The 17,150-nt window shown below is 38.2% G+C and overlaps 1 protein-coding gene across 5 annotated transcripts in view; it reads right to left on the bottom strand.

The window, feature by feature from the left end:
• The window catches only part of CDK5RAP2 (CDK5 regulatory subunit associated protein 2), a 66,355-nt gene that overhangs the window by 26,211 nt on the left and 22,994 nt on the right, over nucleotides 1-17,150 (bottom strand). For 4 of the 5 annotated variants that reach the window (XM_032448013.2, XM_015879253.3, XM_085520938.1 and 1 more), the window contains exons 15-22: nucleotides 14,224-14,321; nucleotides 11,483-11,613; nucleotides 9,945-10,060; nucleotides 8,544-8,672; nucleotides 5,197-5,292; nucleotides 4,769-4,816; nucleotides 3,956-4,146; nucleotides 1,460-1,925 (exon numbers count right to left, since the gene is read on the bottom strand). In XM_032448013.2, coding sequence (XP_032303904.2) covers nucleotides 1,460-1,925; nucleotides 3,956-4,146; nucleotides 4,769-4,816; nucleotides 5,197-5,292; nucleotides 8,544-8,672; nucleotides 9,945-10,060; nucleotides 11,483-11,613; nucleotides 14,224-14,321 — 1,275 coding nt within the window. The remainder of the gene's footprint in view (nucleotides 1-1,459; nucleotides 1,926-3,955; nucleotides 4,147-4,768; nucleotides 4,817-5,196; nucleotides 5,293-8,543; nucleotides 8,673-9,944; nucleotides 10,061-11,482; nucleotides 11,614-14,223; nucleotides 14,322-17,150) is intronic. The other variant, XM_032448014.2, reaches the window with a different exon arrangement.

Below are 17,150 nucleotides of genomic sequence, written 5' to 3'. Positions count from 1 at the left end.
ACCTTTGAGCAAATGAAAAGAGCTTTGCATCAGCTGCAGTTCATCAACAGTTTCATCACCCACACGCTCTATGCATTGCTCCTGCAGGACTCCCATCACCTACTGCAACTGATATTCCATCACTGGTGCTCGGAGGAGAAACTCAGTTTCTCAGTGGAGATCACAGCATGTCAGCTGCTGACCTTGCAAAGACTCCACATAAAATAAATGCATCCTTGGTGAAGCCACAGAGCATAAGATAGCACTATCTCCAGAAGGATAAAAACATGCTACATGTTGATGGAAGTTATAAAGTTATGAGTGATAATAGTAATAAAATTCAATAATGGCAAGTTCAAACAGATTTAGTTTGTTGGGGTTTTTTTTTTTTTCTGTTCATTTGCTCCACCAGCATCATCAGGCCCTGTAATTTCTTTTACCACCCAGTGTATTCTGAAATACCTCTCCACATTCATTTCTTAGCAATTATACAATTTAAAATAATAAAAAGCAAGTTTCATTTTCCTAATGACATCCTCAATTCATTTTGTACATACGTGAATACAAATATCATTTGGAAGCTGAAAAATAAAGCCTGTTGAGATGAACTTCTCTGGTTTTACTGAAATGCTCTTAACAGTGTCAAATTATTTCCACCTGTCTCAGGGCTGTTGTATATACTCACACACTGCACAGGTTAAGTTCAGTTCAGCAGGCTGGGTGAAATAAAAGCCATTCAGAAACACCAATGTACCGGATTAGACCAAATAAGAACTTTAACTCGTATTGAGGTTGCAGCTCATCTGGCAAATGATGAATCAAAATGGTACATTAAAATTTAACGAAGACAAGAACTTGAAAGAAAGAGGTTTCAGTGATCAGAGCTGCAGAAAAAACTCTTGGCATTCCTCACGGAAGGCAGGTAGGTCTCCATTCACCTCCAGTCCTTTGTTCCTGAGTGGTGACACCAGCAAACCAAAGACACCATGTGCGCTTTTTACAGTCATCACAAGCAGATCTGCATTAATAGGCCAGCTGGGATCTCCAAAGCCTTCCCCTACCATACACCTTAACTATTTGTTTCCAGCTGCACTCATCCCTTCAAATGTTCCTAAAACCAACTGCACCATGTAGCCCCAAAAGAGACACACCAGTTCCTTTCTGCCTCCAAAGGATCTGGTCAGAGCAGCCAGAAGATGGAGGCACAACGTCTTCTCTACCCAACAGCTATAAGATTTACTGGTACCTAGTCCCAGTGAGGATTGAAATTCCATTATTTAATGTTCTAAGGCACACTGAAGTGCATGATGAAAAGCTTCCAACATTAAGAACAATTATCTTACACGTATTTCGTGTACATCTCTTCTGCTAATTTTAAAAATTACACAAAAGCAAAATCTAATATTAGAAATGAAACGTACTTCTTTCTTCTCTACATCTATTCCCCAGGCACTAAAAAGAGAATCTTAAACAAACTTACTTCATTTGTTCTCCTCGAAAAAAAGCCTCTTTCATGCTGCTCGCTCTTCTTACACGCTTTTTCCTGCTGAAGTTCCCCTTCTGCATTTAATCTTGAATATTTTGTTCTTCCTTCCGAGGCTCCTTTATTGCTTTCAAATTTAAATCTCATGACATTACCCTCTAAAGTCATTGTTTGTGTAGCTGCATCTTTCAGTTCCGCTTTCAGCAACTCAATATCCTTATTAATCTGTGGCACCGCATCTGCATGAAGCTTCTCTTTCCCATCAAAAGTTGATTTTAATTCTGCTTGCTGCTTTAAGAATTTATTGGCCTGCTTGAAATGTTTGAGTTCAGCTCTTAGTTGAATAATCATCTGCCTAAGATCTTTTTCATTCTTCTCCTCTATGTCTTCACTTGAACATTCTTGCTCAGTTGTGTTCAGATGATCTAACAGTTCATTTACAGTTTTCATTTGTTCTTGTCTGCTATACTCAGGAAGGAGGAAAGGAAAGGCATGAATTTTGAATTTTATTTAAGCAAACAGGAACACTTTCTAAGAAACACTTTTGCAGTGTCTTGACATACTCGAAATTCCCAGGGGACTCTATTTTACGCACTAATGAATTACTCACTAATGAACAGAGGTTTTGAAACATTTCCACAGCGTGAATTGTAACACAAATTATCTCATCAACACTTCCCTTCTATTCATGACCATACATGCTCTACCAGCCCCATCCTCATCCATGAACTGTTAGTAAACCTCTAGTAACTAAATCAACTGTTTACATAGCAGCAATAGAAGAAACAGGGATGCATTTTCAGAAGAGTTTACTTTCTGATTTAAATACTTGAAAAATAAACCTCCCACCGAAACACAGGAAGCTCTAGAGGTTGATTTTTTTCTGAAATGGGTCCCTTTGTGTATTTCTAATGCAAAAGGAAGATGGAAATGGAGAAAGCAGCCAATAGCTTGCAGAAATAGCTTGCTACAGACCACCATACTGCCTCACAGACAGCCAGTGCCCATTGACAACAGTTCTGAAAACATTTTAAATGAAACTGAAGCCAAATAAGAGGCACTTAAGGCATAAGCAAATCTTCAAATCCTACAGACGATATCATGTGTGCAATAAAGAACAGTTTGTGCCACTAAACATATAAACTAGCATTTTAAACAACTGTATTTATATAGTTAGCATTTGAAGTGCTACAGACTAACTAGGCTCTTTATGTCTCTGTCTGGCATATAATGTCATTAGTGAGAATTAAGTTACCCAAAGTACAGGCTCATCACCAGCCAGTCTGGTCATTTATATCTGAATACAGAAAAAATTACACACTAGAGAGCTAAAGATGACTGTGTTGGAATCACTCATTAGCAGACTTTTAAGTAAGGTTAACAAATAAAACAATGTTATCTGTTCATCCTCTACAAGTAATAACCCCCTCATTTATCACTGACTGGTGCTTTGACAGCTAAGATCACTGGAGCTGTTGGAGAGTTTTGAACAGCAATGTAAAAACACAGAACTGTTTGAGTAAAGTCAGCTGCAGTGCATGCTGAACATAGAACAGGGTTTGACTTGTGTAACTCCACAGGATATTCTGCTACCAGCACTGCTGAGCTCTCAGTATATGGAAGGTCATTCCCATTACTCTCTGGAAAGCACAACACTGATGGGCAAGGGAAGAAAAAGTCATTCAATACTGTATATAGTCATAACGTGGAAAGAACAAAGAAAGAAAAATGAGAGTGATCTCTAGCAAAGCTGTAATTGAGCTTTCAGCCAGAAGATTAAGTGGTTTAAGCGTAAGATGGGAGGGAAAAAACCTAATGAGGGTGTGTGTTTTTCTATACAACTTGTTTGGTATTGTCCAGCTCCTAAAGAAATGAGCATTTCTTTATTTCTCATTTTCAAATGAGCTGGGAACTGATTGCACTGTAGTATAACACACACACACGCACACAGATAGAAACACAGTGGTCACGAAGGGTACCAGTAATGTCCAATCAAAATTAACTCTCTAGTCATTGTAACTCCATTTCCACTATCCATAATTTCTCACTCATATCCCTTCTATAGCAATATGGATTCACCCCGTTCAACACCCCACCATTTACTTCCCTGTGATTTCAGCTATTTTAATATCATTAAAAACAAAGCAAAAATTAAAATAAAATAGAAAGCAGTAGCACATATTACCATAAGAGCCCTCTAGCACTTCTAGTCCCCACTCTGAAAACATTCCTCTCCACAGTAGAGCTCCATGTATCAATAACTTTGTGAAGGCTTTTTTTCCTCTTGTAATGGTTTTTTCATAAGGATTTCTACTGATACTATGTTTCCTAATTACTTAATTGCATGATAGACTAAAATGGCTCTGAAGGCGCCTTGCCAATCTCTCAGGTAAATTAGACAGTGCCATTATCTAAATTCACTTTAGCAAAATTACTTTATTCTCTTCTCAAATAGAAATACTGTCAAAAAAGGTGCATCTCTCTCATACTTACGTAGATTCAAGTATAGATGTTCTATTTTCTCTCAAAAGAAATGTGAGCAAGTTCATCTCTTCTGTTTCATGTTCACTCATCCCTATTCTGCCAAAGTGTTTGCCAGTTGTATCATGTTCAAACTGAAGCTTATTTGGATTCCTGTAACGTCTACCTTTGCAGAAACTCTCTGAATAGCCTGATGGAGTTATCTGTTAAAAAATTGCAAATATTTTCTTATTAGATAGGTATGCAATGTTCTATTAAATTAAGGGCTGTAATCTTTCTGTAATCGGGTTTTCTAATTCCTGATGCCCTTTATCTACATTAAGAAGCATCCACAGACATTTCACTGACCATTTATTAATTGAAAAACAAATGAACACCTATTTCACATGATTAATTCATACAGATCAGTTGTTTAGTAATAAGTAGACTTCCCTGATGGCATTTAGCTTTGAATAGGTGTGAAATTTCTGGAATGCTGCCTCCACATTACTGCTAATTTTTTAGATTTAGTTTTAGTTCTCCTTTGTATCATTTGACCTTACAGTACCAAGTTCTGTCCTGGGACCTCCCTACTCTCATAGCAAGGACAGGATCTAATTTAAACTATTTACAAACAGCCAACTTCTTGCAAGTTACACTGGAGACTTTGTTTCAATGTGGGTCCTCACCAGTAACTCAGTATTCCTTTAAGTCAAAGGGAGTCTATTGTATCAACTACATGAGTGTATGCACCTGAACCATTTCATGCAGTTTTATGGGTAGGCATCACCAGTGAAACACTAAAATGTTTAAGAGGCAGGAGAATCTTTACAATACAACATTTACCTGTTTAACCATCTCAGAAGGACAATCCATGGATTCATGAAGGCATATCTAGAGAAATTACAAACAACAGAATGTCACTATTCTTCATCTCAACCCCTCAGTATGTGTCACTGAGTCACATTTTAGCATGTCACCATTTTCAAACTACTAGAAACATTCAGCTAATTACACTTTATGATCTCCCAAGGTTCCTTTTAACTTTAATTAATTCAAGACACTGTGATTCTTTGGAATGACCAGAGGACAGCAGATTCCAGAAGCCTGTCTCAAGTACACAAATGTCTCTAGCAAGTTACCATGACATCGAGTATTCCAACCCAAAAGGATCTCAAATATTTTTCATCAATGATGGCAGCAGACAAACCTCACATAACTTGAACTACAGGGTTTTTAAGGAGAAACACAGTGCATCCAGTGCAGAGTCCTACCTGACTTTCCCTCTCATAAAACTGACTGTTCTGCATCTTGCTGTCATTGTCACCATCTTCAGTCTGCTTCACCCGCTCTTCTGTTATTTCAAGAAACTACACAAAGTATGGAATGATGTGAAAATGAGGCACAAAAAAATACTGTGATATGAAACATGCATAAATAAGTCAGTGACATGTCTTAAAAGAAAACAAAAAAAGCCTGTAATACAAAGTAACAAACACTGAATTAGATTTCTTCAACAAGATCAAAGAATATTAAGATAAAAACCAGGAATTATTCATATTACAGTGAAACCTTGCTTTATATGTTACTTCATTTTTATTTAACCCTCTCCCCCCAGATATTACAATAACACATGAACATCATTTAGCCTCTCCCAACAACAGACCCCTATCCTAAATCATGTTCTCACTGTGCCTATTTCATTTTCCCCACTGCCTGAATTCACTTCTACTTGCTGCACAATCAGGGCTTTCCTCCAGCACCCAAAAAGCAGACACTTCACAAAGAAAGCAGTATTTTGGCAGTATTATAGGAACACATTAGAACAGAGGTTCCCAAACTGGGGCAGACCTGAGCCAGAGAACAGCTCCACCCCTACCCAGCTAGGAAGAAAGAGCAGCAGAGCAGCAGAAGAGATGCACAGCACAGAGCCTCTGAATCACTGCAGACAGCACCCAAACAGCTCCATTTAAAGAACACCAAACTAGAATTGCAACCAGACTGGACATTTATATCATTTCCAATAGAAAAAAAAAAAGATGGTTATTTAAGATCTTTGCTGCTAGAACCTCATTAAAAATAAGGAACATGAGTGATGGTGAATACCAACAATGCTGTGCCTAGGATGTCTAAACCTCAGGCAGGATACAGCACTGGCACAGCAGATTCAGACTTGCATTCGATTCCATTTTTTACCCTTAAAGCACTATGCCAATAACACAGCACTGCTGTGTATAACAGCCACGTGGAGCTAAAGAAAAATTAACTTAAGACAAGAGGAAGCAGAATCCTGAGCACAGTCATAGAAAAAACAGTAAACTGAGATTACAGGTACAGAGATTCAGATGACATATTGAAAGGAAAGAAACTGGAGCCTAGTGGTTGTGGATGTGATATTTATAGTTCTGATGGATACAGAGTGCGAAGCTGAAACTTGGGACATGAAAGGCAAAACCTGCTTCCCCAGTATCACACGCTGTAGTAAAGCCTTGGCTCTCAGCACGTCCATCCAACTGCAGACAAACAGGACTCTGCAGGGAGTGTTATTTTTGCTTCCTACGAACACTGGGAATTGAACCCACGTGTGGGTTTGTTGTCTTTATTTTTAATTGAGCACAAAAGGTGAACATAAATGTATATGGAAAATGAGAAAAGCTTTTTCTTAATCTTCCGATCTCTAGCAGTATAATCAGCTCTAATGGCTTTAAGTAACTGGATGGTGCAGTCTATTAATATATTTGCCTTTTACTATTAGAAATCTATATTCAAAATTAACTTCTGAGTCACGCTTCAATTATCTTGGTATTTTCACTTAAAACTTGGTTTTCCAGGACAACACAAAGTAAAGGCAATCTGAAAACCAGAGTAAGAGAAACAGAACTGCGATAGTCAGCAAGAACATGCATTTGAAAAGATGGCTTTTCATTGCAATCATAGGAAATCAAGAAGTCCAATCATATTCACTGTTATGAAACAATGCTAAATTCCAACCTGGGTAATTCTATGATTCTATGTAGAGTTTGAAGACCTGAATCTACACATCTGTGTATTAAAATTAAACTCATTAGCACATGTAACTTACCCACCTAATGCAACTATCTCTACAGACTCAATATTTTCTAGCATATGAGTTTCCCAGGCCAGTACTGGGTAATAAGTTGTGCTGCTCAGAACGGAATTCTTATGTCAGACCAACAGGTTACAGCACATCATAACAAGGAATCGCTGCAGTTTAAGCCTGGTCCTACATCTGAAATGCTGAAACTTTCTGTGCTCCAAGGAACATAATCTAATGTTCAACAAAATATTAGAAGCAAATAAGTGGCTTAAGGCCAGGAAAAAGAAAAAAAAAAGCCTGCTAAAAATAAGCAGCCTGTTTAAAGTATTTCCCTGGGGACTGAAAACCTTGAGAATGTTTTTCCTAAATGAACCACTGATATGCTTGGTTTGTAAAGATCCCTGGAGCCCTGAAGGCTGAAATCACTGAGGCTGCTTCTCTCAGAGAAAGCAGATGTTCAGAGGACAGTATACAAACAACCTTTTTCTGTTCTCCTCACTCCCTTCCAAACACAAGGCCAAGAAATGGAGCAATGGGGGCTGCCAGGCCCATGGGAGATGCCCTGCAGAGACCCCAGGATGCACATTTATCTGATCTGCGCTCTGGCTTTCCAAAGGAAAAGAGAGATGGGTTCATTTTAAGAACCTGAGAAGGGTACATGCTTCTGTTCTTGTCCCAATTCGTCTTATAGCCCGTGTGTTAGCATCATCTCAGCACTACCTGCCAACAAATCCTAGCCCGGAATACACACAAGAAACAGAACGTGGTCTCTCTGACAACGGTTATTAATATGCAAAATACACTGTTGTCACAATCCCTAGCCTGGAAACCAGATAGCCCTTTGTTGCCAAGGCTGATGAAATAGTACCTGTTGAACTAAAAGCATTTAATCACAGCTCCTCTAACTTTTGAACTCTACAGCACTGTCATCATAGTGACACACCATCAAATTTGACCAAATTTTATATTCCCATGTCTGCTAGAAGAATTCTGAGGCCTTCTATTTTACAGGCTTCACTCTTTGCCATTCAGCATCTAATTTCATGTGGCAAGCTTCTTAAGTAAGTAGCCTTGTATGTTCCACCCTTGCTGAGACAAATGCAAGATTCACAACATCCTGTCATGATAACGACACGGACTCCTTCGGTACAAGCCATGGCATCAGCGGGGGTGCAGCACCCTCTGCAGGATGGCACGGCAAATTACCAGGCAGACTCACTGGAATGTATTGCCCACAATCTTTTTCAGTGCAGAACCATTACTGAGGCTATCATGACAGGACAATGCTTTCTTTATAAAGCAACATTAACTCTTTCTTCCTCTTCTAAACGAGAAAAACAACAGATGGCAGACCCAATAAATGTTTTAATATACATGCTGTTTCTTTAAAATCTATGAACACATCACTGAACACTTGCTGAATTGAGATTGTGAGATCTCATGTTAACCTCTTAAATTTATTTCCAGCATTAATTTAAGTTATTATAAGGAATTAACAATCTAAACTCCCCAGGTTCTATGGTCATTCTGCACTTACATTCTGCTTTAACTCTGAAAACGTACCTCACTCTGGTTTAATATCTTCCCTGCTTCCTTCCCTTGAGAATCTGTTGTGAAGAATCCAAGCTGTTTCGTCTTAAGCTCTTGATTAATTAACAGCAGGTCCTTAACCATCAAGAGAAGATCAGTAACCTAAACGACGAAAGGATGAATGCACAAAACTGGTAGCATCCCTGCTAGCATGCAAGCAAATTATGATATATAAATCAATCTCTATGTAAATCTTAACTGCAAAGTTGGAATGCCTGGGCTTCTGTAACTGCTCATAAGGCAATCTCCCTATGTAAGGAAAACGTGATAATGTATTTGTAAGTTGGTGTTCAAGAAATCTTAACTTGGAACACTCCAGTTTCTAGGCAAATTACTAAGATGAAGCACATCGGTGACACAGACTTGTGTAGTTCTATCAAGAAGGCAGCATTTGAAAAGGGTGAAATGTATTTATTAGAGCAATTAGTCTATTTGCGAAAAGCAGATCAGTATTCAGCCACAGAATTTCTTTTTCAGGCAAGAAATGGTTTATCACCTTCTTTTGCTAATGCTGTTCCTGAATCTGCCAAAGGGAATATGTTCAGAGATAAAAGTAGTGTTCCTCAGAATGGGACTGATAGACAATCTGGGGCTTTTTTACTTACACCTGCTCAGTGTAAGGCAAGCTTCTTTCCTTCCCATTACCCACCCCCACATTTTGAATGCTTGCCTAGAATTCAGCTGCCCATGAGAAATGGAAAACCTCACTTATGTTCAATCTCAAACAATTGCATTCAGCACAGTTCCTTATCATAAATTGGTGCGCAGCTCAGAGATCAACGCACAGGATGATGAGTTAGAACAGTTTTCTGAGCTCCAATACTAATCTATTGCTTGACAACTGTCTGCAAATTTAATTTCTTTGAATTTCAGTTCTACTTATGTAGAACGAAGATAATATTAACCTACCTCAGGGTTCCTTTTTATCATTCCATATTTGTCAAAAAAAATGGTAAAGCCTAGGATGGAGTGTGCTATACAGAATAAATTACAGGCACCACTACCATATTCATGATTAATAAAGGCAGGTGAGATGTGCATTGTAGGATACTTAATACAAAAACTTTTCTTTCCACTTGGCATACTTAATGATCACTAAAATAGGGCATTGAGTCTGAAACTTGAATCCAGCTGTCTGACTATTTGAGAAGCTTTGCAGCAGTCCACCAACCTCGCAGCTCACTCTGAAGCTCGTGTTGTGTAACAAGGAGAAACTGCTCATAAAAGGTGGATCACAAACCACATAGATAAGAACATCCTTTCAGAACTACCAAGTCATATCTAAATAAAATGCTTCTTCAGATGAGACGCACAAACTACAAATGAATCAGAATTAAGCCATTAAAAGCAGTAAATATTAAACCAGATCAATACCTTTTGCTTAAGTTCTTCAAGAGACAGATGGTCTATCTGCAGGTTTAAATTATCTTGCTCTCCTAAGCAAATACTCAGATAAGACGTTTGATCTCCACAGAAAGATAGCGTTTCATCTGTCAAAATAACCAACAACGGGAATTATTTCAGAAACTCATTTGTTTGCAGGAAAAGAAAGCACAAAATGCAAAGAGATGACTTTTCAAATAAGAGCCTACCAGGAAGTCTGGGGGAGGCCTGTTAAAATTGTTTCATTGCCCCCCAAAATAATCTTTACATTCAACTGAACCAATTTTGTCCATACATTTCTTCATGCCTCTGACAACAAGACGTGCTGTATTTTCTCTGGCTATCAGCATGAGTTGTGGATGCAATTCCGCATTATAATCTGCATATTTAGCATTACGTTTAGAACCACTTTTTTAGGAAGGATAAGTAAGGCATGAGCAGTTATTCTAACTATATTTGTAAGAGTTTGAAGTCTTGAGGCAAAGAGCCAGCTTAGACAAGGTCACAGAACTCATTCTGCGTTGGGGCCAAAAGAATTGAAAATGAATGGAATTGAAAATACATTTCCTCTACAACTGCATGACTGGTTTTGTTATGTTTCAATAAACACCTGTTCATTTACAGCATAGATGACAATTAATTCTTTAATATTATCTCATTAGATAGCGAGAAAGCGTATCTAAACTATGACAGAGGAGACATCCAAATTCTATTCCCAAGTCTGACACCGATCCTATGCAAGCTGTGAGGACTCAATGATTCACAAATGGTCTTCTTCCCTAACAGTTTACCTCTTGTCACTTAGCAAACTGGGTAAGAGAATGATACCAAAGTGGAAACTCAAAGCTGAAATGCTAAGTGAACAGGCTTTGCTGTTTTTTTAATGTAGCTCCTAAGAACAAAACAGATCTATCTGCAAGTGCAGTGAACTTTAATGATATCCATCATTTTTTATATTTAAGCATATACGAAAACACTTCACAGAAGTAAAAACAAACTATACTTAAAAGCTCTAACATTTCTGGATAAACTACAAAACAATAAAACTACTGCCTACTTTTTTCTTCTGTGGAAGTGCTTCTTGCCTTAGGAGGAGTCTACCAATTCCCTGAGACAGAAGCTGTTTATCAAAATATCATCCAATAATGAAGTTCCAGGGACAGAAAGTGATCCCATGGCCACAGATTTATTCAAAGCCAGAAATCTGATTTCTGCAGAAAACAGTAAATTCTATGAGTACAAAATTGTTGGCAGCTTGAAACGATCACTGCAGTAGAATTGCCATAGAATTACTAACATTTGCTGCGGGGAAAGAGAAGAGCTGTCCCTTTATACAACACCCTGATTGCTCAAAGATATTCTGTTACAAATCCCCTAAATAATTTTCAGTACAGAAGGCTGAAGCCTTTTTACACCTTTATCTAATTTCAAATGGATCCTCTCCATCACAGCAAACTGAGTATAATAAAAGCAGTTTTCTTTTGTGCAAGAAGACCAAGAAAAGGGACGGGCTGCACATGTATACAGACCTTGTCTGTGTTTAGCATTATTAATTTGATCTTCTAAGACCTTCTGTAGATTCCGAGTGGCTAGAATGTCATCTTCTAGTTGCTTCCGTAACACAAAGATCTTGTTTAGCTCTGTCTGCAAGCTATTTAAACTAAGGAAAAAAGGAGAAAGACAGAAATAAAACAAAAACCTTTAAGATTTTGATTCAAAGCCCTCAGATAGGCAAGACAGCATCTTTTACACATCCAGGCTTCCACAAGGACCCCATTTCACAGCAGCCAGCACTGGTATTTAATCTCACATTTACATCATTTTGATGCATAAGAGTTAACTAATCCCTATGCAGAAAGGAGGGATCCAACCTTTAAGTCCACATCTTCTTCTTGCTGTTTTGAACTGTTGCTACTTTGAAATCAGCTTAAACAGAACAGATACAGTGTATTGGGCAAACTGAGAGTGTTTGTTTGTTTGTAGGAAAACCAAAACAACCAATTTCATTGTATCCCATTATATGGTGACCATGGAAACTCTGTTTCCCTGTAGCAGGACTGTACTACACAATCTAATGCTTCCCTAAGAAAGTAATCATAAAAAAAGAAGTCATGTTTCATTGAAAAATATAATTCAGGCACAAACCAACTATGTGAATTCTTCCATCAGCCTGCAAAAATCAGCCTTTCAAGTTTAAATCGTGGCAATTATCTCAACTGGGTATAAATTTCAAATCTTAAAAATGACAATTTGTCAACATGAATTAATTCCTTAAGCAGCTTTTTTTTCTCAGCGCAGTCACCGAAGTGCTTACTTTAGCATCAGTCACTGCCCCCTACTTCTCTCCATGTCAGCACATCCAGCTGTCCCTCGCTAGATCAACCCCATTACCCTTCAACAGCACTGACAAGACAGCTACGATCAGTCTATAAAAGGACTTCAGTACACTAAAAACTGAATTGTAACAGCATGAAATAATTAGCACTTAATAAAAAAATAAGGTGCTACTGGACTCATCGTATTATTTATTTTGACGTTAAATTCACTCCAAACCACAGTATTTTAAGATAAATTATGCTGGTGTAGAATTTCCAACCCGCAATATTGAAATGCCTAACAATCCAGGAATCTTTCAAAACAAAACTCAAATCTGCCTTACAGGAGGCTACACAGGAGCAAACAGAGCATCATACTTGCATGAGGATAACAGCATCTTGCAGAAACACATTAATTAAAAGGCAGCATATATGAAAAGACTCCCTGTCTCTCTTCTGACAAGTGTGCTGTTGACAGTGTTTCTTGCACATGAACCCCCTCCTTTAACTAACACTCCCTGGCTCGGGAATATCTTTGAAGAGAAAGCTCTCTTAAATGCTCAGCAAAAATTAAGAAGAAAAGCAAACCAAGACATTACTAGAAGCTAAGTAAGCACATTCTCTCCTCCTCTTGAGCTCAAGGTTTTATCAGAATAAGCATCGATTCTCTGCTTGGAGAGACAAGGAATGTCATGGTACTGACATCAGGTATCTTATTTTGAAAAGTCCCCATTCAAGTTGCACAGTCAGCTACCATTATAATTTTCCCCCATCTGAAAGATATTCTAAGAAAATATAGCAGTAGATCTGTTTCTTTGTTGTTGCCATCGCTATGCAGTGTTGACACAATCACCTTATCCACAGACTGTGAGCACTTTGTGTGAAATACTGAACCAAATGTGCTTCTTACTTCATCTGGTGATTGCCACAAAAGCCATTGATCTTTTCCTGGAGATAAGAAATAATCTCCATAGTCTGCCTTCCATCACTATTTCTAATGAGAAAGATTCTATTCTCTAAAACAGCTTCTGAGTTGTGGCCAAGTATAGGATGGCATTACTATTAATGTGCCTAATTCAGATTCTAGATCTCATCTACTTTAGTGCTACTCACTTGCTGGTTTCCAAACTACAATTCCTATGCACTGACTGCAAAATGCAAACATATATTCCCAAAAAGTTGGCAGGTATGAGCCACTACGTTCAGGCAGGAAGAGCAAGAAACCATCTCCTAAACATCCCCAATACCTAATTAAGAGACTTGTAATTACAACAGCAAAAGTACATTTTAATAAAACAATATTTCTTTTACCCAAAGGCTAAGAATATTCCTTGTTTCATCATAACATCTCTTCCTCAACTGCCAAGCAATAGCAGAATACAAAGTAGGTTAGAGATTTCTGTGCTCTTTGATATTAAAAGGTTGAAAAGCACTACCTCCCGCCGTTTAGAATGCTTTTGAATGCTTGATGTTGAAAGAATGTTATGAAATTTTCACTTACTCTATTTTGTTTAAACATCTCCAAAACCTCACATGCTTAATTCTCATCAAAATTTTCACTGTGCCACTTTTAAAGCAAGCATTATGTTATTATTATTTGAGAAGGAGTAGACTACGCTAAATCACCCAGCGCAGCACAGTTGACTGTGATTTGATTTTTCCCCTATATTTCAACACAGGACAAGAACCTCCTCTGAAAACCTACCTGCTTTCTTTGTACTCAAATGGAAATCTAATCCAAAGAGAAATATTTTCAGAAATATCCAGGGCACTGAAACAACATTTCCTTCTTTACAAAAATATTTCCCTTTTAAGAAGACTACAACAGCAAGTTTATCTCCTGTTAACAATCAGCCTGTACAAAGTAGTGTCTACCCAGATGAGCTGCACCTTTATTCACAACTTCTAACTTCCTTTGAGTTTAGATTGACCATCAAAACAGAAAAAGTACTTACCTGTCTGATTCCTTAAAGGTCTGCACCAGCGTCGAATAAATATTTTGTTCCTTTTTTAAAGCAAGGATCAGCTTTTCATATTCAGATTCTTTTTTATCCTAAATTAAACAAAGAACGGAGTTATCTTTGAATGCAATTTTTATGTCAGCACGTCTACAACTTTGTGCGGGCATGCAAAGAAGAAAAGGTGAAAAGAGCAACTCAGAAGTCACTGAACAAGACTGCCCCCTCAGAAATGTAATATGAATCTGGAAACGATTTATGACACTTCAATCTGCTGTTATTATAGGGGGTGAATAGTGGTTTGCTATTTACCTATCATAAATGAGTTACATGTCTAAACAGCAGTTCAACCCAGTAACAACCCAGCAAGTTGTTGCCATAGGGAAGGAAAGGGAAAGTCAAGTAGAAGTCTAAAGACCAAGCGCCCATTTTAAAACATTGTCCTAGCAGTCCTCTCCATTTTCTGGATTAAAATTGGCTTTCTATGGGGCTGAGTTTTGTGCAAATTCTGCTCCATTTCTCAATAGAAAGGTCTGAATTGAGCCAACAAATACAGGATGAACAGGCCAGCCACGTGCTTGTGGAGTCTGAACACTCAAGCTGGGTCACTCCAAGCTGCTTTCTTTACATGTACAAAGAAGATTGTTTGCCTGCAGCCTTGCTCACAGAAGGTATGTTATTACTAGAATAAATCCAGACTCCTGTGCTGCTTTCTCAGTAAGCATCCACTGTAAGTTCCGAAGACTTTTCAATCCAACAACCACTCAGCCACTTTTCCAGCAGGAAGCAAAAAAAAATGCAGCTATTTAAAGGAGTATTTGCTTGCACTTATTACATAAAAATACCTAAGATGTCAGGCTGCTCGGAAGAGAAAATAACTGGGATATCTAAAGGAAATGTAGATGTATTAATGTCAGGCACAGTATCTTCTGTCTCTGTTTGAGAAGAAAAGGCCACGTTGCTTCTCTTACTTTTACTTCTGCCTGAAAATTGAAAGCACAAACAAAAAAAGTGCCACAGCCAGAGGGGAATGTGCATGGCTCCAGCATGACAAGATAACTCCAGAGGACAGGAATGAAAGGTAATTCTATTTTCTCCGCATTACAACCTCAAGACTGGAAACTAAACTCTCAAGAGATACTAAATCATTAGTGAACACATCATTAACAAGGAAGAAATCTACACCCAGGAGTTTCAAGCAGCTGTTATGACTTCAATTGCAGTTCCTAAGCCAGGAATTGCAACAAAAATTCAGCTACAGTAGAATCTCGTTAATTCACGCTAACGATGCAGAGGCTGTTAATTTGAAAAATTCATATTCTGCAAAGTAAACAGCACAAAAGCAAGGACAACTGTTGTTTACTTTTAATTATTTATGCTCGTACTCCACTGTGTGCTAGCAAACATGTTAAATAATATTTTGCAAATGTAATCAAGTTTTGATCAAATTATTTCCATTGAGTAATCTGCATAACAGATCTCACTGCTGAAAGAGCAGCTCGTGCCACTTAACCCTGCAGGCTCTTTGAAGAAGTGACCTTGTCTTTGTGTTCACCGCGCTCCACTAGCACCATCCCTAATGGTGCCCCAACACACGTTTCAAGGTTCTTGTGCTGTTTGCACTTTAAATGCTATTTTATAGGTAAACGGCAAAATATTGAGCTTAATGTCAAGCTTACTGTCAAGGTGAGCAGAGAAGCAGCACACAGCAATGACTTCTGCTGGCTGAGTGCTGAGAAACACAAAGGCAAATGGGCTGAGATGGGTGAGCCAGAGTCCATCAATAAAAAATGCCTCTTAAAAAGTGTCAATGAATCTCACAGCCTGAGTTAAGGACTCTTAGCAATGTGCAGGAATTCCAGCCTTATAAGAATAGGCATTAAGCATAAAGCACTCTGACTGCTATTCAGTTTGGAAAAGGGTTCGTCACTGATCAATGACACAAAAGGAACAGGAAGAGATAAGTCTTTTGACTTAATTTAGTTGGTTAACAGTCTGTTAAAAGTTCTTGTGAACCCTTCCATATGGCTGATACAAGCCTTGCAATTATTACTGTGAAAATACTACAGAACTGTCTCCTAATTAGAAGCTCTCCCTGAGTAATGTCACTCTGAAGAGTTTAGGACACGCAGATTAGATAGCGGCTGTTACCAATTGTTCATGGGCTGTGACTGCTGCATAGCAAAGCAGTGCTACACAGAACCTTGCCTCTTTTCTTACCCTGCTTTCCGAATTCCTGAGCTAATTCAGCCCCATATTTGCACCAAAATCTGAGTAACCTCATGAAAACCTCCCAATGTTTTTCTTCTTTCCTCCATTACTGGAGACAGGGGCTGTTCCTTAACTCCAAATGTCACAGATTATAGGCAAATTATTACAAACTCTAAATTCAATTAGCTAGGTAAAGGTTAGCAAAATCATGGAGAAGCTTTCTTGATTATTCAGATTCTTCCATGAATAATAAGGATGAGAAGATACAGCATGAACATTTTTTTTTGGGTACATTATTACTGTCACTTCTAAATAAAGCGTAGGAGTGAATTATTCCAATCAACTCCCCAAAGGTACACAAAACATACGGCAGCTCTGTAACTTACACAGACCATAATGCTGTGGGAGTTAATGAAACATTAAACCTCTTGACACATGGTGTGAGGGAAAATGTGTTAGAAGAGATAGCTGCAAGACATCCAGGACCATATTGCAGTGGAAGATTTATATTCCCATGAAAGCAGGCAATCTAATACATTAAAGTCTATATTTAAATCTGAAACGCTATTGCTAAGCAGCAGCGGTGGAAAACATCACTTATTTTCATTAAAAGGTTTTTCCAATTGTAAGCCATGAAAGTAAAAGGTCTGTACCTCTGCAATAAGTAACCTACTGGCAACGTCACAGGAATATTTGGTGGCCTCATTGGGATC

This window comes from Coturnix japonica, chromosome 21, assembly GCF_054131305.1.
Source record: "Coturnix japonica strain WE chromosome 21, WE-NBRP24, whole genome shotgun sequence".
Lineage (NCBI taxonomy): Eukaryota > Metazoa > Chordata > Aves > Galliformes > Phasianidae > Coturnix > Coturnix japonica.
The sequence above is the reverse complement of the archived record's forward strand: the minus strand, read 5'-3'. Positions and strand labels throughout refer to the sequence as shown.